This window comes from Augochlora pura, chromosome 1 (assembly GCF_028453695.1).
Source record: "Augochlora pura isolate Apur16 chromosome 1, APUR_v2.2.1, whole genome shotgun sequence".
Taxonomy (NCBI): Eukaryota; Metazoa; Arthropoda; class Insecta; order Hymenoptera; family Halictidae; genus Augochlora; species Augochlora pura.
The window spans coordinates 364,928-391,443 of record NC_135772.1 but is presented as its reverse complement, the minus strand read 5'-3'; the positions used below and the strand labels follow the sequence as shown (position 1 = coordinate 391,443).

The window sequence follows — 26,516 nt, the reverse complement described above, 5'->3', positions numbered from 1 at the left end:
TAGACTCATTTATCGATTATCATTTTCTCGAATATCATTCGAGTTTTCCTGTTTCATCGGTGTTATCCACAACTTAATTATATTTGTAATGAAGTAAGAATTCTGAAATATCTAACGTGTACTTTGATATACCTGCGAAAATTATTTTGCAAGCGAATACATTCGACATCGAAATTAAAGGACCAGCAATGTTCGGCGCACAAAAATGTCGATGTCTGAACTGTTATAATTTCATTAAAAATTGTTACAAACTTATGACATATTTAAAATTAAGACCTGAAGTCCTAGTTTATGATACCATATTGTAATTTTTAATATTACGTTTCGCCACGACTGTAGTTTTCTAAACCCGTATCAAAATACAGAGGTTACTTTAAAGTACTCTAATTTTACAAGAAAAAGTCATAGAGATTTAATTTTAATTTCTTAAATTAATTTGATGTCACAAACATCAAGTAGATGATGATATTGATGATAACATCATGGATTCATGATATTCAAATCATACCTAAAGTAGACACCTAAATTTTCAATTATATAAAAGTCAAGATTTTATGGTGTTTTTTAACGGAGTTACAACTGTTCAAAGATTGACAATTTATTTGCCGAAAAACAACTAATACTTTAATTTTACTGTTAAGTATATGTGGAAATTTTTTTATTAAAACGTTAGTATACAGTTCCACCTTTTATGTTGGTTTAAAGTTAGCTTCATCCTTTTCAATGAAAATGTAATAGAACGATGACAACGATCATGTAAGAGAATTGTTACAGTTGACGTGTACTATTATTTACTAATTCTTGTTACTTTATGATCAGTTGGTAAACGAAGCTGCCAAAGTGAGATACCGTAGCGGTGGTGAATTCGATTGCGGCAAATTGACTATCCGCGCGCCCTGTGGCGCTGTCGGTCATGGCGGTCTCTACCATTCGCAAAGCCCGGAAGCATATTTTGCGCATACTCCAGGTTTAAAGGTACGTTACAATTATCCATTTATAGAAAACACTAGAGTTATATAGTTATACAGTTGCACAGTTGTACACTAATGTAGTTGTACAGTTCTATAGTTATACAGTTAAAACACTAAATGTATCATTGGTGGATAAATGAACGATTTAATATTTTTTATTTTATAATTATGGGAATCATAAAATTGTTTTCACTGAAAATTGATCATTCGAACGCACGACAACATAATAGGCATAAACCCATAGTAGACAATCTCAAAATTTAATCATTTATAAGAAATTGTAATATAATCACGTACGAAAATTGTGATTGAAAAACTAGAATGAAAAATTTCAAAATTTTTAACAATGTACTATATATAAAAGATTAAAAATAGGCTTTCGAACAAGTCAATGAGTAGCCACATGATTATTTGATAAAATTATATTAATATAAAATATTTCTAGGAGCCATTTGAACGCTTTCGTCGCAAGCTTCAATGGTTTTTGTACAGACACAATGCGGTAACAATGTATTTTTAAAAGTTGACATTGCTGTAAATTTACCAACCTTAGATACACGCTTTTCTTTGTTGCAGTCAGATGTAGTTCACTAGTTGACCGTTCCATTTAGGTAGAGTTCGCTATCATAGCACCATCATTCTCTACAGAGTCAGTAATTCAGATTCTGAGACGGAAAGAAAGCATTGCATGAAACGCTTGTATAGGTCCTAAGTCTGTATGAAACGGCTGTAAAGAATATTTACGGATCCTAAGTCGAGGATACTATAGACGAGGTCTATAGTATAGTATATTGGCAATAGTACATTGGATGACATGTCTACTTCTATTATACCTTGTCTGTGATAATACACTTGTCAGGATAGCACTACATACTTTAGCATATAACCTCGTTTGTGCATATACCACGTTTTGCTTACCCGTTGTAGTTACCATATTCTTGGTTAGATGGGAGTGATGTCCTATTTTCTAATGAAAATTGGAAATGAACGTACATGTATCAAATGTCTTTGCAATTTTTATTCATTCGAAAATAATTTTTCACAGGAGAATGAAGATTCGTTTTCATGGGAAGCATGTTTGAGAATTCATGTCAACGTATAGTAAAGGACTAAAATATTTGAATACTTTTAACATTGCATGTGTAACTATCTTAAAATTGGACTAAATGATTTGAACTGCTGGAGATCTTAGAGGGATTGCCATCTTTTTGAATTACAATAGAATCACGTTTTTTTAACATTTTTATGCTAGTTTAGAACGAGAATTTGAACGATACTTTTTGTAGATTTCTGTAAATTATTTATATATTGAAAATTATAGCTTTTACAATTTCGACTGATAAAGAAATCTACAGATTTTCACATTTTTATTATAAATTGATATATAGTCAATATTTTATTATAAATTGATGCATAGTTAATATTTTATTATAAATTGATGCATAGTTAATATTTTATTATAAATTGATGCATAGTTAATATTTTGACTATACATCAACTAATTTCACTGATATTTGTATCTTTTTAAATTTTCATTATAGTCTCAGATAAAAGAGAAAGAATTTAAGAATTGCGTGTTTTTTTTAGTTATTCCAATCAGTTGCAACTTTTGAAATCAGTTTCTTAACCATTGCGTAGTAAACTGATACCTGTAACATTTCAACAAAATTTAGATTTTCTTATTCAATCATATGGAAGTTATTTCTTTTTTAAAATTCAACATGTACTCTTTCGGATAGAAATTATTTATAATAATTGAACCTTATTAAGGTTTAACTACTAAACTTTATTAAGGTAATAATTTAAAGCAAGATTCTCGAATAGTCCGAGAATATTAAAGGTGCAATTGTTCTACCATTTTGCATTCACCTTCTTTTAAGGAAATAGAATAGAAACTAAAGACCATAAGAAGATCGGGATTCTATTAGTCCACAATAATTGAGAACTATTATTTCCAACGAACCCAAACGTTTAAATAAATGTCGGAAGAGTGTTAAAATTACAATTTGCTTGCACTGTTACAGATATACATAATTTCTTTTACTATCCCTAAACGACACAATTAAATGTTCCTGTTCGAAGTAAATTGTTTAAAAGCGTTCATAAACAGCGACGAGTGCCGCGTCTGATGTCATTGCGATAAACATTGAGGGTGTAGAAAAGAAAACACTTTCCAAGCAATTGCAAACGAATTTCTGCGTCTCGGGATAGATTCTGCGGCCACTACGTCGGCTCTCAACTTTCTTGAACAGATTCCATGAATATTGTACGACACATATACTTTGCGTATGCATGAAGAAAGTTTTCCTTGCACATACAAAGCACCACTGCGGAGAGGTACTATACATCCCGATTACGCGAACTACGTCGCGCAACATCGCGCCGACATTTCCTGAGGCTGAAAGATCGCACGGTCCTCTTCAATAGAGTGCACACAGAATTTAACCGTGTGCCTACCTATTTACGCGTTTGTTCGTCACCCATGCGATTGTCAACGAAAGCATGCGGTCATTTTCGAGGGACTTGGAACAACACTCATTCCAGTGATCGGCGGCGTACACTTTTTCCGAGCTTTCTCTCCATGCTCTTGGCAGATCGCGGATTTCTATGGAAAACAAAAGTTGTTTTCGTTGATTGCCACGGACTTTATAGGCAAATATCAATTTCTTTCTCTCTTCAAGTATGTTAACACGTTCTGTGCCGAGCTATTTTTACTCGACTCTTCGCTCTAGTCATTTGTTATTCCACTAAAACTTGCTATATTATCTGTAATTATTAATAATTGTATATAATAATAAGACAAATTCATCACGATCCATTCTTGTGGTGGAAATTAATTCTTTCATTCTACATTTGTTACAAACTTGTTTTTAGCCCATTAAATACTACTCCATTTGTCGCTAAACATTTGTGTTGTATACTGTTTGGTAATATAGATTATTATTCTACAATTTACAGCAATTACCGTATACTGTATTCGTGAGCCGAATTTCCTTAAACTCTTAACGCTCGAAGCCGTTTATTTTTTTTATCTAGATCCAAGGTATCCAACTGTATTCCCATTTTATATGACATAATACATTTTATACATATGAAATTGAAGCTTGTGACCCGTCAAACTATTACACTTGCAACAGTCTTTTAAATAGAAAAGTCTTTAATAATGTCAAAATTATTTTGTAAACTATATAACAATTTTCATTGGTGTCTCAGAGGCACCACTCAAGTTCAAAGGGTTAATATACCGTGAAATATTTTTTTCCATCAATATATATATGCATCATATATTTCCATCAATATATATATATTTATTTATATATATGCCGATTATATGACGATATTTATTTAAATATACATGTATGATCAAAGTTATACTAGCATTGGAACACTTCCGTGACTCACTATACCGTAAAAATGAATTACCACCTGTTGCTATGGCTGAGCTGGTTCTAAAGCATTTTACTGAAATTACATGTGAGGAAATTAAAGTCGTTGTGGTTTTAAGTATATCAGCGTTGAAATGTAATCTATATATGTCAAAATCCTCAACAGGCAAGCGAAATAAGTTACAACTCGACTGTAAATCGACTTAATTATAAGTAAACAACTTGACTTGCATCACTCCGACTTTGACCTCTCGTGTATTCTACTTGCTGGAATACGCAGAGGCTTGTATTATTTGCACATTACGATATTTGGCGTAAAAATAATATTTCAAAAGAGGTATATTAATGATGTGGACAATTTTAGATTATTTCCATCACGAGTTGAATCTAGAGATTCATATTTTATTATACGTATTAAAATTATGGAGTGGAATAGCCGAAATCATTATTATTCAGAGTGGATCTAATTTACAATTTGGAGTAGTGCCGCGAATAATATTTTAAATGTTAGTTTTCGTCAAGATGCATAATTAGATCAGACGAAAAGCATAATTCATAATCGATAAATGCCATGAATAATATTACAGACAATGCAAAGAAAATTAATTTTAAGAACTGCACAAAAAGCGGTCTATTAAGTTTGATACATTCTGGCAGGTCATAAATAAATTAACAATTATTATCCTGCAGCGTAGTTTTCGTAACAGTATTTGCACACGCAACTCTAATATTATTTTCCGTGTGCAAGATTACACGACGATCATAATGATGTAGGTTGATGGTTGCGCTGTTACTTTAGTTATTCCATGTCAGTGACAAAATTATACAACCGCAAGAAAAAAAGATATTAATGATCTTGAACTTTCTAAAATATTTATCAAAATTTAAACTCACTCGTCTTTTGCCTGACATGTTAATCTTTGGTCAATAATAAACTAGATAATTAAAGGTGACATTTAGACGACAAATTAGACGACAAATTAGGCATTTTGGCGACATAACATTTAGGCACATATTAGGCGACATCTTGTGTACACAATTTAACGAAATACTGTGCCAGGAATACATTTGTACATATTTTTCGAACACGAGCAAAAGTATTCGAGTTCTTTAATCTCTTCAGTTGTTTTATCTATCATCCATCTCATTTCATTCGATGAGGTTTTGTTATTATTGCTGCGGGATTTTTTAGCGAATAGTCTTTCAACTGATTCTCACTTCCTTTACACTTAGAATAATCATAATTTTAAGAAAACTAAACGTACACATACGCGGCCAAGGGCGTGAAGAGATTAACGCATATTCGTTCGGTAACTTGTTGCACCGCCATTAACGAAACGTCGGCATTCATTGACACTATCTGCAGAAATGATACGGTCTATATAAAAAAAAAAACATAACTTATTAAAAATCATATATTTCTCAGTAATGGTTACAATTCTGCCATCTTTGGTTAAAATTATCTTTGCTTAGTAAAATTTAGAATTTAATATTTAAAATTACTAATTATAGAATTATTAATTATTAATTTTAGAATTAAACGAACAAGAATCAATTATTTTTTGCAACATAGAAGCGACGAATTTTCGTCACTCGACTATTGGCGATTGTTTGCGGAATCACGAATTCTCGTCGGACGAACATACGTTAAAAAATCACTGAAACGATTGTGATCGCGTGATTAAATTATACCGGGCAGGTATCGCATCGATTGTCGGTGAAAGGCTCCTCGAAAATCCGAAATTTCTCTGGATCCGTTTCTGTTCGCGTTACCTTGCGTCGAGATCGTAAATTTTGTTTCTGACGTACGCTCGAAAGGCTTAACAAGCAAATTACATCACCGCGAAGATGCCGATACCTTTACGCATTAACCGTAAACTGCACTCTTATGACGCGAATACTTTCGAAAACGTAAAAGGTCGCGCGGCGGATCGTCGTATTCGGTTCGAGGGTAACGGCTGCCGACGACGCGGAAAACTATAGCGACGTGTAATCATCAGAGAGGTCCTTCTTTTTTTTTTCAGGTGGTTATGCCACGCGGACCGAGCCAGGCTAAAGGTATTTTATTGAGCTGCATAGAGGAGCCGGATCCGTGCATCGTCTTCGAGCCGAAAATATTGTACCGCACGGCGATCGACGAGGTGCCGACAGCTCATTACAAGATAGAGATCGGCAAAGCTGATCTTGTCAGAGAAGGTGGGCGTTCAGGAAGATAGACGTGGCGCATGGGATAAGTTTTCACTTCGTGATCGCATAATGCGCACTGTCAGTCAACGGATATCGCTTTGCCTTTTATCTCGCATTATGTATATTATACAAACTTTTCGCGATCCGAGCTTAACCTCTTAGGCACGGCTGGATTTCGCACAAATCAAGTTTTTCATAACTAACTTACTATTTTTCTTAATACATATCTTGTTGTATAGTTATACACATTCTTGTTAGCTATAATGTATTCTTTTCTTAGCGTATTGTATACGTACACTTTTACTTCAATCGTTTACTTTAATAATTTATTAGTTATCACAGTAACAATTGAGTAAAGCATGGAATATCCGTGAAAGCCACTATAATGACGCGTCGTGCCTAAAAGGTTAATAGTTTTAACCCTTTGCCCTCGAAGCCATTTTAACTGTAGTTCTAAAATAACTTTTCTGACATATATTTCGATTTCATATGATAAAATGTATTTTATTCATACGAAATTAAATCTTGTAACTCATATAACAACAGTTATACTTTCAATAATTTTTGAAATCTAATCTTTCATAATATAAAAATGATTTTGGAACGTACTGTAACAATTTTAGTGGTGCCTCAGAGTCATCATTCGAGTGCAAAGGGTTAATAGTAGAGTCTCCATAACTATCCGAGTTATTTTGGACAGAGATTAGCTCGCGTCGCTGTAGAAGTAAATTCTCTGCAATTGTCCCTCAGCTTGTACACAAAACTTGGCAATTTAGGAAGAGGAGTTACGATTACTCGAGCCTCGAGACTCGTTTTTATAGTCGCCGATTGTCAGAAACTGTAAAAACGAGTCGCGAGGTTCAAATAATTGTAAAGCGCGTCTATAAACATTTAATCTCCTCATGTAATTCAAGATTTGGCAATTAACCATTTAGCTGTGTAGATTTATTTTAAAGATATAATTTGTTATACATTTTATCGATCGCACTGGGTATAGTTTTTTCGATAGTTGTTCTAGAATTATCATAAAATGTGCGAAATTTATGAATATGTTTCATAAGCATTTAATCTAAACTTTTGTTGTAACATATAAAATTGCAATTTCTGTGTTGTACACAACTAAGCGGTTAAAACAGTATTACTAGTTATTAAATTAAATTAAATTAAATTATTAATATTATTAAATTATTATTATTACTATACTAAGCAGTTATTATGGAAATAGCAGCTCAAATATATTTACTTATATATGAACAAATATATTTATTATTTCAAATAAATTCTATTTGCCAAATTCTGAATTACACGGGAAGATCGAAATATATATGTCATATTTTTTGTTTCAAAAATCTCCTTTTTACGAATCCTGGTTGATACATTATTCGCTTGAATTCTTGAATTATCTGGGCATTTGTGAACGGCAGTGTACTCACATTCATACACGAAAGTATTCAAACGCTTAAGCTTCTAACGTTCAACTAAAAATATAATTGCACGTTTAAAATTTGCCGGAAAATTCATTTGTAAAACTAATTCGTTCTGGAACAAACTATTACATTTTTCTGAGAGTAAATTTAACGTTTATGGTAGCAATTGACGTAAAAATGTCTGGAGGAAAGAAACCACAGAATTAGAACCGCGAAATCTACGACTCGCCATAAAACAAAATGGCGGATCTATATTGGCTTGACAAAAAGAAGTAATTGAAAATTCTGCTGAAAAATTTCAAAAACGATCTATCAAAATTCAATTTACCAAACAATTATTGATTTCATTTCGACAATGATTCAAATCATACCGCTATAAATCCCTTGTTATGTGTATAATATGATTTCAAATGCTCGAACTTAGCATATTAGGTATAGGAAAATTCTATCTGTTCTTAAAAGGAAAGAAAATAATCAATTTTGTATAATACTAATATTTATTGTATTATTGTAATAATATAATCGTAACTTATGCTCTGTTTCCAGCATGATGGCGATTTATAAATATCATTTTCGATAAAATACATATTAAACGACCTAATACATATTTCATTAGCTGAATGTTAGAAATGTAAACTGTTCGAATACTTTCGTGTACGAGTGTACATACCTTGCTATATGAAAAATCTACTTTCCACGAATCCTGTTTCACACATTATTCGCTTGAATTCTCGAATTATCCGGGCACTTACGGATAACAGTACACGTGCACGTGCAATTTTCTGTATCCGCCAATAAGTGATAAATACGGGACGAAAGGGTTTCAATTAGATCGAGGAAGGAAAATGATTCAATTACGAAAAGCATTGATAATAAAGACACGGTTGAAGAGGTAGCCGGACGGCGGACCCGCGTATCAGAGGAATAATCGAGCGTCATTCTAGAATATAATATTTATCAGTCGCAATCGTCCTTTCATTATCGAATCGGCAGAGCCGTGTACGCGATGTATGTAGTCCTGGAAACAGGATACTCGGTGAGGGAATAACCGGCGCGGCGTCGCGCAGTCGTCATAGCGATACCCGGTTCAACGTGTAAGGTGAAACGAGCAACTCTGCAAGAGATCGCGCGTGTGTGTGTGTGTACACGTGTGCAATTTTCACGTAGGTGATGCAGTGACACTCGTGGGCTGGGGCACTCAGGTGCACGTACTGCTGGAGGTGGCCGATCTCGTCCAGGAGAAGCTCGCCGTGTCCTGCGAGGTGATAGACCTCGTTTCTATCCTACCTTGGGACGCGGAACTCGTTTGCAAGGTAATTTCGTCATTATAATTTCCTCTGTTTTCATGCGTTAATGCAACCGGATCGTTTGCATGTATTACGTTTAAACGCGTGTGTTACGTTCGACCGTATTACGTGGCCTGTGCCCTTCACGTAACAAAGAGAGAGAGAGAGAGAGAGAGGGCGAGTGGGAGAGATGGAAAGACGGTAAGTGGGAGAGAAAGAGAGAAAGAGAGAGAGGTACCGGGAGCGAGCACTCCCAGCATTTCACTTCGTTTATTTATCGAGGAGGAATAGTTGACAGAAAATTAACAAATTGTTATTAACACGTTCAGTATCGTGTCAGTCGCATACCGATGAGTACTATAATAATATTTTTACTATAATAGTACTGTAATAGTATTTTTAAACCCTTTACACTCGACCGGTGACTCGGAGACGTCACTTAAGGTTGTTACATAATATTTGCAAGAATTTTAATTCATTAAAATTCACAAAATTAACATTTAAAATTAACGTGGCTTATTTTTAAAGAAAATAAAGTCTAATAAAGTCATATAAAAAGGAAACACAATAACTAAAATGGACCAAAACTATCTTTGATTTAAAGTTAAAATGGCGTCGAGTGCAAAGGGTTAATTAGATTCTGAAGCTCATTTACGCGGGGATCCCCTAAGTACAAGAGCACGAATGGAAATTGGAGAATAGGGGAGGGTTTAGTGATTAGGTGAGAAAAGTTAGTCGGCTACGAAGCGGAACTAGTAACTATATGTTATTAGGATTTTTCAGATAAAGAAAAGAGTTAAATTAATATTTATTATGATCAGTTTTAACTTTTTAGCGTCTGTTATATTAACTAAACGAGTTTGATGATGCGAGAATTTTTGGGTATTAACATGTTAACTAACTATTCTGGTTTACGCAGCGTATTTATTTGTATGACATTTGAGAAATTTGTTTACGGTGAAGCTTATATAATATTATTTATGCATCGAATTTCAGGTGATAGTCAAAAATCGCAATTTTGTCCAAAAATTGCAGTCTTTTAAATTTTTTAACGTCTGTGGCTCGATTTTAAATTGATCGATTTCGATCAAATTCTCATCAAATTTTCGAAAAGAATTTATGTGATTTAGTCCAGCATTAAAAAAAGTTAAAAGAAGAAACACTTCAATAACCTTTTAAAAAACCAGTTTCATAATTTCAGCCATTTCCATATAAAATGTAGATTCCTCGAATGTTAATCGTCGCAGAAATGTTAATTCGTTTTGATCGGTGTCGTATAACGATTAGTCGAACAATTTTGCGATTTTCTTGCATAATGTATTTATGAGAAGATTCCACGAATAGCATTTCTTCTTGACCTTATGAAAATAATATACCGGCTGCAACAAAATCGTTTAAATAATTGAGGAATCAGAGGTGTTCTATAAAAAGAGAAAAGAATATTTCGAGAACCGAATTACGTTGTACTTATTCATTGTCTCGGAACATTGTCGAGGAAGAGAGCGGCGCTAATATTTATTTATTATTAAAAAATATTTAAATATTAAATATTTAATAGCAACTATTGAATACTTATTTATTACTAATATCAATTTATTCGTTCGTTTACACGAAACATAATAAACCGACCATGAAAGGAAAAACTGGCTGTTGTCGAGACACTACGCTAATCAATATCGTTACAACTCTCCCGCCGGTAACATGTTAACGTCGATAGGTGAGACATTCACTGCGAGCAAGTTCTTTTTCTTTTTTTTTTATGAAAATAGTAATTTCTTGCTGTCACCGCTATGAAGTAATTACGTAGCCTGAGGTCAACCAGTTGTTACAGAACAATACCGTAGTGTATCAATTATGACGTAAAAAGAATGTTTATATGCATATAACAACTCTGTTCCGCCGTTCCGAGAGAGCCGCAGTTTCATACCGGTCGGTGCAATAACACAATCGCGTGGAAGGACATTACATTTTACGAGCTTTTTACAATAATATCAGCGCGGTGCCGAACAATCGGACTAGCACCTGAATAACACTTTTCTTTTTATGGCCGATACATAGCGAACGATGCACGATATAATATCGGAGCGTAAATCGCGGTAACGAAATAATGGCCGCGGAAATATGTTACCCCGCGAAAACGTAATATTTGTCATAATCGCGGTGGTACGACGTCCTTCCGCAGTAATTTACATACCATTGAAAAGACTTTCGACATTCGCGTATAAATATTGGAATACTGAAAAAAAGGATGGAGCGAAAGGGACACTTTTGTTTGAAATTTGATAGTAAAATAATTAATAAATTAGTTTAATCACAAACTGATAGCAACAGAATTTATAAATTAGTTTAATTAAGATTTGATAGTAACAGAATTAATAAATTAGTTTAATTACAATTGCGACATTAAAAGTTCTATATAATAATATCTAATCAGTTCTATATGATAATATTTAAACGAATCCTATAGAATTGCGTTTCTCATTTTCTACTTTTGAAAATTCAATTATCTGCCAATTATTAAATATCGTAATAATGAGTTTTCCTATGAAACTTATTTTTTACACTTTAAAAAAGTTAATTTGTTCGTTTTGTGCAGGGGGTTAACTGTTTAAGGGCCAATATAGTCTTTTCATGGTTGCCGAGGACGAAAAAGCAAACGAAGTCGACGTTCACTCGTCCGAATTACGATACCCCGCGGATACAGCTCGGACACTAAATATCGCGCTGATTTATGCTAATCGCTCTTTAGCCACTTAATGATATGCCGATTGTACGGTATGCACTCGCGCTGCTTGCGCGCCGTAACATTATTCTCGCGAGTGCACGCGAGCGAGAGCCGTAAACGGGCGCGAGAGGTGGCGACCGTAATTGGAAACCCGTTTCGCGTAATTTCGATACGTTTATGTTTACGGATACCCTCCCCCGAGCTGGACGATCTTCGTTAAATATTAACCCTTTTAGCCATTTTAACTGCAAATCAAAAATCATTTTTCTGACTTTTAGTATTTCCATCTTATATAACAAAATTTATTCTACGCGTGTGAAATTGAGTCTCGTGACTCATATATAACAGTTATACTTTCAACAATTTTTTCAATCTATGCTTCGGCGATATTTGTAAAAATAATTTTGGAACGTGTTATAACAATTTTAATGGCGCCGTAGAGGCGCCGCTCGAGTGCAAAGAGTTAAACTATGGCTCTTGAAAGGTGCCGACAAATGTTTTCTCATTGCAATCGTATATTAACCTCTTAGGCACGGCTGGATTTCGCGCGAATAAAGTTTTTCGTAACTAAATTACCAGTTTTCTTAATATTCCACTATATATTTTTTTGGTACAGCTATATATTTTCTTCTCTTGCATTGTGTATATATGTATACACTTTCACTTTAATAACTAATAACTTTCTTAAAAATTAAATATGGATACGAACTTTGAATATTACAATTATAATATAATACAATTGAGTGAAGCACGAAACATTCGCGCAAGCCACAATAATGGCGCGTCGTACCTAAGAGGTTAACGTCCAGCGTCGTCACGGTGGTGTATATTTTATAGAATAAAAGGAACAAGTCGATAACTTAAAAATAGCAACATTTTGTAATTGTAAATCATCGATTTTTCCTATTGATTTTGCAATATTGAGAATCCAGAATTGGTTAAGTTAATTTTATGATATCATGGTTACTACAGCTATAATTTTCTTAATTCGAGTAACTCAGACATAAGATTTTCTAAGAGTATTTTTGAATTTTTCAAGAAAATTTTTAGAACACAGCGATTTCAAATGTTCGCACTGGAATATTTTTTTAATAATTTTTCATTGATTTCTGTGTCTGCATGTACGTTAAATATGATACGAAATTTGGTCGATTTTATAATTGTTGTCATCATTTTCGTACCGTTTAGCTCGTAACTGCGCATACGTCGTACAAAATAATTGCAAAATTGATTGAACTGAAATATGAAATTTTGCAGTACCCACATTATCCATCGGATCTGTTAGAATATGTTTGATGATTGTTAGAACAACGATATTGTCACACTAGTAGTGTGTATACTTAACGCATTGACGGCACCGATATAAAGGTTTTTTTCTTTGAGGCGACGGCCGAAATTTTAAAAAATTAAGTAATTCTATTAAGTTTATAATATTGAACTGTTATGATTTTTACTATTGAATATCTGTTTATAATGTTGAGATATGATGACATAAACCTATTTTGTACTATCTGTTTTGCGAAATACAAGCAAAATAAGCAAATCCAAGCCGCCTCGCACCTATATACTATTCACCTTGATATTATTAATATAATATCAAGTTCAAAATCATTATTTTTGAAGCGTCGAAATCAGTCTCTGCATGTCGTATTCGACAGAGCATCGTCGCCGTAAGTCTCAACAAGAATTCTGTGTGCTTCGGATGCAGATTTCTTTTGAACAAAGTAGTGCAATAAAATTCCCCGCAAAACCATTTTATTCGGTACAAAAATAGACATCTTCAGAACCAATTAACAAATACGTGGTTGACACTATTGTGAACAATCATACACTGAAATTTAAGGTAACGTACTACTGATACTGTCTTTTGAGAAACAGCGAGAACTTCTTCAAGGTTCTAATAAATATATCTTTTTCACCTATTTGGTCTTATAACAATAAAGCAATAGGAAAAATCGTGAAATTGGAAAACGCCGCACACAGATGCGAGAGACGGAGAAAGATCAGCAAACCGGCAGACGGTGACTTCATAATGTGACGTGGAAGGTCAGCTGAAATCTGAAATGTCACAGTTAACCTGTAACGTGCTGCTCCGCACGGTTATGCGTATTATCGAGTTGCCGTTCCTAATGATTTACAACGGGACACGCACGCAGGTGCGCCTACGTGTCTTAATTACAGAGCACCGATCGCTCGTTTCTAACGTCGATCACCGCCCAATGGTGTATGCCGACGCTCGCTACAAAACGATTCGTCCGGCTCGTTGTATTAATGCATCGCTTAGCGTCAAGTCGCGTATAAATTATTGTTATGCCGGCTCGTATGGGACGGGGTATAAATCATTCACGAATTGATCCGTACCGTGCTTCGTTCGCACATGGAATTAACCCTCTTGACACGTGTTGGGTATTCAATGTGTCTGTACGTGTGCACGCGGCGCGCGGGACTTGTTCCATTTGAAATTATGAACATCCGAGTCCTGTCGATCATTTACAGCGGACTGTTGATGATTTTTAACGGGCTCGTTATCCATATCTGGGAGACAGGTATACTGCTCTGTCATATAAAAACAGTATTTTCAAATTTCTTGGATTTTAAAACGATTAATTCTTTATTGAAAAATTCTGAAAAAATTCGAGGTATTGTACCCCATGAGGTAGAAGATTCAGGAATTTTTTTATAATTTTCCATTGAATAGAACAGAAGAAATCGCGTACCATTTGTAAATACGATTTCACCCTGTAGCGAGAGGTATGGATTTAAAAATTGACTGAAAGGGTTTCCAATCAGTAAATTATTGAAAAATCTGAACAAAAGTGATCTTGATTAGAGGGCTCATCAAAAACGATTATTACTTTCAATAATGATATGAATATGCTTGACTATATACAATAAATTAAAAATTCAAATTTTCAAAGCAATTAGACAAGATGATTTATTCTTACGTGCACGTGAACACAATGTTCTAGATATCCTAGTCTAGATGACGCAAGTAGAAAATACTATTTATGTGTCTCTTCAGCATTATTTAGACTACAAAATCGTAAAGTATATTTAATCTTCATTTCCTGTCTGCTCGTTTCTATCATACTCGTTACAAAATGTAAACTATCTCTCTGTTATGCCATTCCATAAATAATTGGTACCCCAATTAGAACATTAGAAGATTCCTAGAATCATATATTTATTTATTTCCCTTTCGGTGGTTATGCAACTCATAATAGATGATAGCAAACGATTAATAAACATATATATATAATATAATGTTTCAGTCAGCGAGGAAAACAGGACGCGTTGTGATCGCCCACGAAGCACCGCTAACGAACGGCTTCGGAGCAGAAATAGCATCGACCATTCAGGTAAATATTATAATATCTCTTTCTCAATAAATATTGCAACCTTAAATATAACTGCAGGGAATTCGTTATTTCATTCAACCTCCGCGTATCACTATTTCTTTCTTCCTTCGATTTTAACCTCTTAGTGGCTCGAGACCTCTTAGACTCGTTTACAATTAGAGATTGTTAAAATAACATGTATAGCATTTGCTAATAAGCTGAATTTCATACGCATAAATTGCAATAAATCGTATAAAATAGAAATACCGAAGATCAGAAAATATGTTTAAAATATAATAAAAATAGCTTCGAGTGCGATAGGTTAACACTATCGTAAAATATCAATATAATGAGAGGCAGACAATTTCTTTGACTAAATATTTGATTGATAATACAGAAAAATATATTTACACAACGTTTTCCTTCACACTTTTCACATAGAATAAAAACCACGAGGACAAACTATTAAGCCAATACTTTTCTAGCGTTTTCAATCTTTTTATGTTATTTAAGGTGTGCAAATTGACCGACGCTACATTCTATAAAATATTTTTCGTAACAACATCCCGTAATTAAAGCACGCGAGTATCGTTTTGTTTTTCACTTAGTCCAACCACTTCCACCGTGATACGCTTATTAGTGGCGCGAAATTATAAATATTCCGGTTACGAAATTGTTTACCGACGCTAAACGCGAACCAGTCGGCTGCCTAAAATGCATTCGAATGCATCATTGGAATGTGGTAGGATATCGTTATACACGTGTTCCTGTTACGTCACCGTAAGCATTTCGTGACGGTACGACACGCTTCGATGTCTTTAGATGTGCAAACATGTCCCTTGCAAAATTTCAAATTCCAAATTATTATTACCATTATTACTATTACATGTGCAAATTAATTCGTGAATGTTGCTTCACGTATTCGCGTTGATCAGCTTTAGTTACCAGAATGTATTTTACATACTAATTGACAGACTTTCAAATACTTTTTCGCTACTGTTATCTGCAAAGCAGAATTTAATGCATAGATATATGTATTTTTCCTACATTTATTCAATGTATAGGTATATTGTTTTCGCCGCGGAATTGTTACTTTCGAACAACCATTTTACATTGGTTTTGTGAATACGGAAATGTTTCATTTACTTACAATATCTTTCTAATTATATATGGATATTACAGGTATGTATATTAACAAAAAATTTCGAAATTAATAAGATAAATTAACAGAAATGCGATTACCACGTCTCTGGTATTCATTTGACTCGTCAGTCAAATGAATCTCGCGTTCAATTCTCAAGTAAGTGCATAAGAGATCGCGATCGTTTCATCGTTAGTAAATTGATTTCAGTAGCACAATTAGGTACATAAGAATTTTGTTTTATATCTTCTAATAAAATGTTTAAACCTTAATGAAATACTATATTGTTTGAGAGCTGTGTTAATCTTTTACATTTTCGTGTATTTTCTTGTTATATTAACGTTCCACAAATAATGTTATCGACGTTCAAAGTAGAGCGCTAAGTGGTGTATGAATACTTTTTTGGGATACTGTAGATGATTATGATGTAAAATACCATAATTGGGTATTGAATATTATATTGTATTAATATTTTATTATTAATATTTATTAATATTTATTATATAAATATTAATACAATATAATATTTAATACCCGATTATAGTATTTTACATCATAATCATCCACAGTATTCGAAAAAATTATTCAATATTAATCCCCTGTGTTTACTCTGAAGCTGCAAACAGTCCTTTATTGGAATGATCTCTGTTTGGTAAAAATTAGAATTGAATTTATTGTAGGGTTTTCCCAAATATGAAAGGCAGAATGTTGTTGTCCCGTTTTATCATATTACCACGGGGTTTATATGGGATTTCCTATGAATAATTCTTACATTATTTAGAATTAAAAAAACAAGAATCACTTCATCTAATGAAAGCATCTAATAGTTAGTATTTCTCCAACAGGAGGCATGTTTCTTGCATTTGGAAGCGCCCATACAAAGGGTGACAGGATGGGACAGTCCGTTCCCACACGTTTTCGAACCGTTCTACCTGCCAGACAAGTGGCGGTGCTTCGCCGCTGTCAGGAACGTTCTGAACTACTGACACTGAAACCGAAACCGAAACTGAAGCTGGGATGTTCTCTCATCTGGAGCCACGGTACAGTGAAATATGTCAGAAACCTGTTGCCTAGTTGGACACCGCCCACACGAGACGAACACGAGTAGTAGAACTACTACTCGACTGCACAATCGATTTCTGTCATTCTCTGTGTGCCGCGTGTACCTTTTTCTGTGTGTAGCCGCCGCGTCACTTGTCGGCAAACTGATTTAGAGATTATTTTATATCCGCGTCATTTGTTCTGAATAGTGTCAATTCAAAATTGAACTCGAGTCTTCTTTGATTGCTGTTTAAACTAGCTTCCCTCTGAACATTTAAATACTGTTCGCTATAATTGAATGGGAACCTTGACTAAGGATTTATGTTGCACTTAGATCACTAAGTGCACTATCCCAAGTGCAGTAATTAAATAATTAAAGTTAAATAGCAGTTGAATAATTAAAAATATACATATTCTTGTATGTAGTAAATCTTTTTAACATGGAATACAGATTTTTATTATGTCAACGAAACTAATAATTTTATTTCTTTATAATTTTTTATTTCTGCTTTATCATTTTTACTTTTCTGTTATTTTGTTTATTTGTATTGTTCTTATTTCGTGACGGTACGATACGCTTCGATGTCTTTATTAGATGCGCAAACATCATTTCTTTGCTCGCAATATAATATTTTTTCACCAATTGGGTATAATAATTTTCAAACTAACATTACGGTTTGCGCTCGAATTATGTTTTTCCTTTAAAGTTGCCAGCTGTAATTATGGTTTATTTTGCAACAAACTGAAATTTGTATAGCATGTTTTAATACGATGCACCGTAGAATTAAGTTCCAATATATTAAGTCTCCGGAAAATTATGTCGGCTAGTGTCATTTTATTTGCGACATGTATTTCTGAAAAATAATATTTATAAATCGCCATCGCGCTGGCGACAGGCTCTTAAATTACGATTATATTAAATTATTGTAGTAATACAATAAATATTAGGTGCATACAAAGTTTGTTGTTTTCTTTCTTTTTAAGAACAAATAGAATTTTCCGGCAGACCTAATATATTTGTACTTTGCATGCTTCGCATATAGATATTTGTTTTATATTCTTTTTAATTGTTAGAAATAAAACCTTTGTATGTACGTGACCGAAATCAATTATTTTTAAATAAACGTAATCGCGCCAATACAGAGTCACGCGCTCTGCATCGAACCTTTCTCTTTCCAATGACTCGTTTCCCATCGACAAATATCCTCATATAAGGACAAAAACTTGGGGAGCGTATACCAATCATTTTCTCGGTAAACATAACGTCTATCTTTATCGCGTCACTATGGAGTCCACCCCGTTAAATTTAAGGTTAAAAAATACATGAAGACGATGTCTTTACCTTTATAACACGGAGGATACCTGATAAAAAAAAATACGTGACAAATATCTTTGTCAAGAATTATCTGTTACAGTTTCTCTACAATCGCTGTGATCAGACTTATTATTTATAATTTATTGACCCTTGTCAGATACTGCATTATGCACCGTATTTAATGGAAAATTAAGATTTTATGCATACATGTTTAGAAATAATGCATAAGGCTCAACATTGTTTATGTACTCCATTATCTTTTACTTATGAATGTTTAAAATATGTTTGAAATTGAAAGGAAATCATTAACACTCTAACATGAATTCAATCGTTAACATAAGAATAGCATGGGTTTCCATTACCTGAAAGCTTCCAAATTTTGCACACATCATTCTCTCAGCAGGTATAGCAATTTAACAGGTTCGTCGCCGCGTCGCCCATATTTGGGAGACAGGTATGCTTCTGTGGGAGCCGCGTCGCCCAAATATGGGTGACGCTCTTAATTTATAATTTAATTAATAATCTACGAAAATCCCATTTGTAGCATAGAAATTTAATGGAATAATCACCGGAAAATGTGAAATATACAAAATAAAAATATTAGAAATTCGCACACTACCATATTTATTATATATCAATTTATATTTAACCCCTTGCCGCACTTTAACAAGTCAGACTCGTGATGATGATTTCTAGTTATATTCTGTTAAATATGACTATTATTCCGTTCTTTTAAGTCGGAATCAAATTCTGTCCTCTTGCAATCAATATTTAGCCATTGTAGTAATTCTAAATATACAATAAATATAAATTGTCCTTTTCTCCTAAGAAATTATTACAATCGAAGAGGTGCTTACCATTGTAATTAGGAAGAAAATAATTCGGCAAGGGATTAACCCTTTGCACTCGAGTGGCGACTCTGAGGCGCCACTAAAAATTGCTATACTATTTCTAAAAATAATTGTAATAGTATCAGATTCGTTTATAATTAGAGATTGTTAAAATAACAATGATCGTACTTGCTAATAAGCTCAATTTCATACGCATAAATCGCAATAAATCCTATAATCGTTATAGAATTCTTAAGATGGGGCGTTTGTGGGATGTCATTGATGTATAGATTAAATGGAGGATACTGAGGGATGAGGGCAAGAACTTTGAATTTGTTGGAGAAGATTTTGGTTATCGTAACGAAAGTATATCTATTTTAAAGGTAAAAACTGACTGGATTTGGGCCCTTTATATACTCAAATTTCCTTGGAAAATTGACGATGGGGGTGCCTAATGATGTATAAATTAAATAGAAGATACCGAGGGACTCCAACAAGAACCTTGTATTTGTTGGAGGAGGTGTTGTTTATCATAATGAAAATATACCTTGAAGGTAAAAACTGACCTGGTTTCCAGCTGAAATTGAGCTCTTTATATACTCAAATTTACCTGGTAAATTGACGACGGGGGATAGTTACACGTGCCTAAATCTTGGGGAGACCATCTTGCGGTTGGCACGTATGACTCAATGACCTGTGGTCCCAATCCTTTAGCCGGCGCCAGCTAGCTTACGATCTCAGGTAGGAGCGAAACAAAAAAAACCTTTGAAGAAAATCTCCGTACGTAACAATGCATACAACGAATTCCTGGTTAAGAGTGTCACGTAATCATTTGTCGGCACGATGAAAGGTCGCAGGAGCTTTTTATCGTGCACTTTGCTGACGCAGATTCCGTGTCCCTGGCCCGATTTATTATGTAAATACTTTCCTGCTCGAATTAATCAGGCGAAAGCTGATACACATTATCGTCGGTGTCGGTAGCGGGTGGCTGTAGCGGCGCACAGTAACCTGGAAAGGTATTTTACGAAATTATTTCATTCATTATTTCATGTGAAAATTAAAGTATTTGAGAACGAAGCAATGACATCGTTGAGGATAATTTTACCGGAAATGCGCAGATTAGAAAATTTATACATCGATTTAATAGTGTTCGGGAATATTTTACGTTTGTTTATAATAGTTTACTTTGACACAAATTTTTCGAAACATCTCCAACGACTTTATATATTTATTTAATATTTTCTTAAATTCAGGGATTAAAAGTACGAGCTGTTTGAGGAGATTTTGTAGAAAAGATCAATAGTCGAAACTATTTTATCGTTTCGGTTGAACGTATTAACCCTTTGAGCTCGAAGCCATTTTATTGAAATAATATTGCTGGCTCATAGTATTTCTATTCTATATAACAAAGTGCAGTTTTATATATTAACGGTTATTGTTATTATTAACAGTTTTACTACTTAAGTATTTAAATCTAAACTTTGATAATATAAAAACTATTTTAGGATGTGGTATAACGATTGTCACGGTGCCTTCTTAGAGTCACCACTCGAGTGCAAAGGGTTAATACTTTCACGTCCGGTGGCATCAACGTGGCATCATTGACAAGGTTATGTTAGATGGGGTACATTTTAACTAAATATACAGTTTTTGAAAACAGATATACAGTTTTATATATTCGCTTAAAGATTCGACATTTCATAAACACCAACCTAATAGTTTTTAGGGTAATCTTTAATATTTTCTTGATTTTATTACAAACTTTATTGGTTTTCATTATTTATCATACTCATTCACCTCACGTAATCAATTTTCTTTCCTTCCCATCAAGAAATCGAAAATGCTGAAAAATAATGTTACAGTTATGTGAAGGTGGCGCATACTTTACACCAAGCTAACAGCAAGCACCAACAAAAGTATATTCGCAGCTAGAATGAATGTGTCCAGCAATTTTTACGGAATATCTAGGTCAAGTCTGCTATTAACAGTAAAATCGAGAGCCCCGGATCGCGGGGACCATGCGCGCGCGGCAACGTAATATCTTAATCAAGGCTCCCCAGTCTCAGGTGTTGGATCGCGTCGGCCGGTTGGGGCCCCGCGTATCCTTGGAGAAGGCGAGAAAGAGAGAGAGAGAGAGAGAGAGAGACTCGTCGATAGAACGCAATTTTACTCGGATAGTTGAAAGCCCGTCGGCCAATTACCGGCAAGCGGTGATCCCGGTGACGCGACGGGGACCTTGTAATCGATGCGGAAATGACCGACGACACCGATAAATAATGACAGGAACGAAGAATGTCCCGTGATAAGCATCGACGCGTTCCACGAAAGGTTAACGATCACGAGCGGGTCACAGACACGCGATGCTACAATTGGACCGTAACTTGCAATCTGGACCAGTGTCGGTTAAAGTTCAGCCACCGTTGAACGGAAGGGGCAAAGGGAACCTCTGCGAAAGTTCGATTAACCCCTTGACGTATCATTTTCTTCATAGTTACAATGGTAAACGCCTTTTCGATTGTCATTATTTCTTAGGAGAAGGAGGAAAGTTGATATTGTTATGGCGGTTGATCATATGGAGTCCCCGTAATGAAGGATTACTTCGCAGTGAACAATCCTTGAGGAAATAGAAAAAGTTCGGGGTTGTCACGGAATCGTTGAATCGACAGTCGGTCGAGCTGGTCATCTAACCGAACGAACGAACCATTGTATTTCGTTATAGTTAATAGTTGTGTAAATTCAATAAGATTAAACGTGATGCCGCGAAGGTCACAGAAAACGCGCAACAATATTTATTGTATGTCTACGTTTACTACAACGATTAAATATTAATCACAAGGGGACAACTATTTTGATTTCGACTCAAAAGGACAGAATAACAATTATATTTAACAGGATATTAATAGAAATTTCCATCACGAGTCTGACTCGTTAAAGTACGGCAACGGGGTTAATTAATTGTGTAATGTCGATCTTGAAAACACCTGCGAAATTAGAGTAATTCGATAAATGAAACTGAAAATTCTTTATTAAAGTGAATGTTATCTCGAGTCTGTTGCATACTAAAAGATTAGTAAAATGAAATTTATTCAGCTGTGCAAGAATTGAAATTAATGTATAAAGCTAGGTAAAATTTGGCGTCACTCGATTTAACCCCTTGCACTATAACAACGAGTGAGACACTTGACGAACATTTCATGCAGGATTCGGTAAATAAGCTGTTAGGTATGAACGTTCGTCCGTTCCTTTAAGTAGCGATTAAATATTCTCTTGTCACCAATATTTAAACATTCGACTACATAACAAACGTTCGAATGAACACATATTAATAGAAAGTAAATATAAAATTCCTTTTTCTTCGAAGAATTTAGTGCGACCGAAAATATTCTAATCACAGTAATTGCATAGAAAATGGTACGGCAAGGGGTTAAACAAGTTGATCCGACACATTTTTCAACGTCGGTCGTGTTGCTCGTAAATGAATTGAATTGTCAAAAAAAATGTGAAATAAGAGGAAGGTCCAAATAATCGAAGGAAGTGTGCTGCGCGCGGTGAGCTCGCGGCGTATTTTGTAATTTGAAAGGGAAACCACATTCTTTCACTGTGTATTATGATACGTGAAAGTTTGCAACGGTGCACACTGTCGAAGAACACGGGCCCCGCTGAAACGGAGGAGAGAGAGAGAGAGAGAGGGCGAGAACAAGCGAGAGAAACGAGACGAACGGCTGACGGAAGAGGAAAGAGAGCGAGTTGACGAGAGAGGGAGAGGGAGAGATAGATAGATGGAGCGAGATAAAGCGAGATAGAGGTGGATAGAGCGAGATAGAGCGAGGGATAGAGCAGCGCGGAAAGGAACAGAGAGAAAGATACTAAGAGCCAATTGCCACGAAGGTATAGACTATATCGAAGGTCGACGAGTTACTTTTTTATTAGTCGATTTTTGCGGGAATAGAGCAACGGCTCCGTGCACGCTCTAACATATGGCATCGACGCGCTTGCAAACGTCGCAAGCTGATGGATTCTTGATCGCGTTAATCTCTTCCCAACGATGGATCGACACACCTATACAATACGAGATCGTTAGTCGCATCATTAGTGTCATTAGTCGTCTCTAAGCTTGCAAAATTCCTGTCCCTTCTAATATATAAAGTATTCTATGTACATGAAAATCAACCCTTTGCACTCGAGCGACGACTCTGAGCCACCATTGAAATTTGTTTATCGCGTTGAAAGTAATTTTTATACTAAGAAAGTTTAGATTTAAAATAATTGTTAAAAGGGTTTCCATGAAAACTCTAAAATTGTAAAAATTGTTTCCTTGAATGAGTCACAAGAATCAATTTCATGTGCATAAAATGCACTTCGTCGCATGAAATGCAGATTCTAGAAGCCAGAGAAATTACGACAGATTTCCAGTTGAGATGGCTTCGAGTGCAACGGGTTAAAATCTAGGAATGAAAGTAACTTGGGCCATAGGAAAGATGGAGACGGAGGAAATCATACTGCAAAGGGTTAAACTTGACAAATTGATTGGTGATCGCAAAATTCGATTTCAAGACCACAGTGCATTGATACTATACATTGAGGATCATAACTATATCATTATTCCTATTTTCGAATATTTCGTACTTTTAGATGAAAATGCAAAAATGTCGATTATAAGAGATGAAAGGATACAATAAAAGATAAATTTGGTGTAAATATCTATGAAGTTACTCTTACGTAAAACATAAAACAGTAGGAGTTCTGATACTCAGTAGTTGCATTACTATAGCACGATTGTTACTATGCCAAGTTCAATACTTCTAGATCTGTAACCTGATATGTGTAACCTAATCAAACGTATTCTTTACAAATTAAAGTTTAAATTTCGTTTTATAAGAGTTGTATATTGGCGATAGTAGTAACGCCTCGTGGTAAATATTTCACCGAAGAAAGTTCAAATTTTAGCGCAACGAGGGAAAGAAGTTCGTGAACGAGAATGGGAGGATCGCATAAAGTCACTTTCAATTTCTTCACACGTTCACGCTGACGCGTACCACCGATCGCTCACAATTAAATTCCTTATTAGACAATGAGTACCATCAAATATATATTTAGATACTGCCATGTTGTCAGCAATAATGATTATTTTGAAAATGTTTATTAAAATCTGTTTCTAGGGTATATAAATTTTCAAAATTGATTAAAAACCGCTCGATAAAGAAAACGGCCTTAAAGCAGCCGCTCAGTAACGAGAAACTCGTTAAGTGAACCAGCTAATTATGGTAAAAATAAAAAAGGTGAACGGAACCGAACGTCCCCGCACCGAACGGATAATTGTAGAAACAGCTAGCAATTCGTTAACAAGTTGCAGTAAAATAAAAAATCTTTTAAATCTTGATGACTCTCGATGCACTGTACGTAGAGTTCTAATGGAAAATTGTAACATAGTAATGCAAAAATAAAGAACCGCGTTTCTTTGCAAAAAGAAATTTCAGCGGCAATAGTGTGATAGTTTGTGGGACATTTTGCATAAATTACATGTTGAAACTGAGTTTCCCTTCAAAACGGATGGACAGTGCACAATACGTCAGCATACTGCAAAATAATTTATTGCCGTTTGTTAACGAAAATACCACGTGGAATGGACGTTCCAACAAGATAACGCGGCCATACGTACCAGTCGCAGAACGATACCATGGCTTCAGAAAAAGGGGATCAATGTTATTAAACGACCAATGTGTTCTCCTGATCAAAATCCAATGGAAAAAGTCTGGAGCAGAATTGTGAAGAAGATTTAAACTTCTGTATAAGTTCTGTATAAGCTTCGACTTGACAGTTCTTTAAATAGTAAGAAATAATAGGGGTAATATTGTAAAACAAATGTGATGATGATAGAATTAACCCTTTGCACTCGAGTGGTGACTCTTCGGCACCACTAAAATTGTTCTACCACGACCTAAGATAATTTTTATATCAACAAAGCTTAGATTGAAAAAATTGTCAAGGAGTAAAATTGTTGGTAGGAATAAAAAAAATCAATTTTGTATACATAAAAGTGTCCTTTGTTACATAGAATAGAAATACTGTGAGCCAGTAAAATTGGTTCAGATTTGCAGTTAAAATGGCTTCGAGTGCAAAGGGTTAAGAATAGTATAAGAAAAGAGTGTAACAGTGACCCGTGTTGCTTGATTAATAAAATGCAGGAAGATATCCTCAGACAGTGACAGGTACAGGAAAAGCATGCCTCGAACTTTCATTCTTCAATGTCTCGATAACCATGGTCAATTGTTGCATAAATAACTAACTCGAAAGTGATTACATTGACATGACATGACGTAACGGCACTTAATGTATTATTATGAGCGTAAGATCTTCTCTTTAACTCTCGATTTATGGGCATCGATTGTATACGCATTTATGGCTACAGCATCCTGTGGACATCTTACTTACTATCCGACTACGGATTTTATCTGTTTACGATGGAAATTTTATAGGTTTACAACGATAATTTTACGTGGAAGGAAAATAAAATAATGATAGCGTTTCGATACAATAGTACATTAATTGAAGCTAGAAAGAACTCCTAAATATACAGATTGTATACATATATATCTTGTTAAACAATTTATATATATTATACTTTATATATACATATATATTATATTACATTATATATTTTGATACATTATATTATAGATTTTCATGTAATATAAATTTTTTTCGCGGCTTTTACACCACCGACAAATTATTTAACAAGACAAGACTGTAGTATTGTAAGAGGAATTTTAATTATAGTTAGTAGAATTTTTTGCAACATTTGTTTCGAGACGTTCTCTATACTGATGCTATTAAATGAAAAAATAACTGTTGCAAAATCTGAAATTAAT

The 26,516-nt window shown here is 34.5% G+C and overlaps 1 protein-coding gene across 1 annotated transcript; it reads left to right on the top strand.

The window, feature by feature from the left end:
- The first annotated feature begins 895 nt into the window (after positions 1–895).
- Positions 896–18,640, top strand: Bckdhb (Branched chain keto acid dehydrogenase E1 subunit beta). The gene is made up of 5 exons (XM_078197658.1): positions 896–975; positions 6,382–6,553; positions 9,139–9,284; positions 15,255–15,341; positions 17,307–18,640. The coding sequence occupies exons 2-5, from the start codon at positions 6,388–6,390 to the stop codon at positions 17,445–17,447; spliced, it is 540 nt and encodes a 179-aa protein (XP_078053784.1). The 5' UTR covers positions 896–975; positions 6,382–6,387; the 3' UTR covers positions 17,448–18,640.
- Positions 18,641–26,516: the final 7,876 nt, after the last annotated feature.

What these genes read in the sequence shown, in the direction of transcription:
- Bckdhb (XM_078197658.1), top strand. Translation starts at nt 6,388, where the DNA reads ATGCCACGCGGACCGAGCCAGGCTAAAGGTATTTTATTGAGCTGCATA. An exon ending in AGCTGATCTTGTCAGAGAAG is followed by an intron (nt 6,554 to 9,138) that starts GTGGGCGTTCAG and finishes ATTTTCACGTAG; the next exon opens with GTGATGCAGTGACACTCGTG. An exon ending in ACGCGGAACTCGTTTGCAAG is followed by an intron (nt 9,285 to 15,254) that starts GTAATTTCGTCA and finishes ATAATGTTTCAG; the next exon opens with TCAGCGAGGAAAACAGGACG.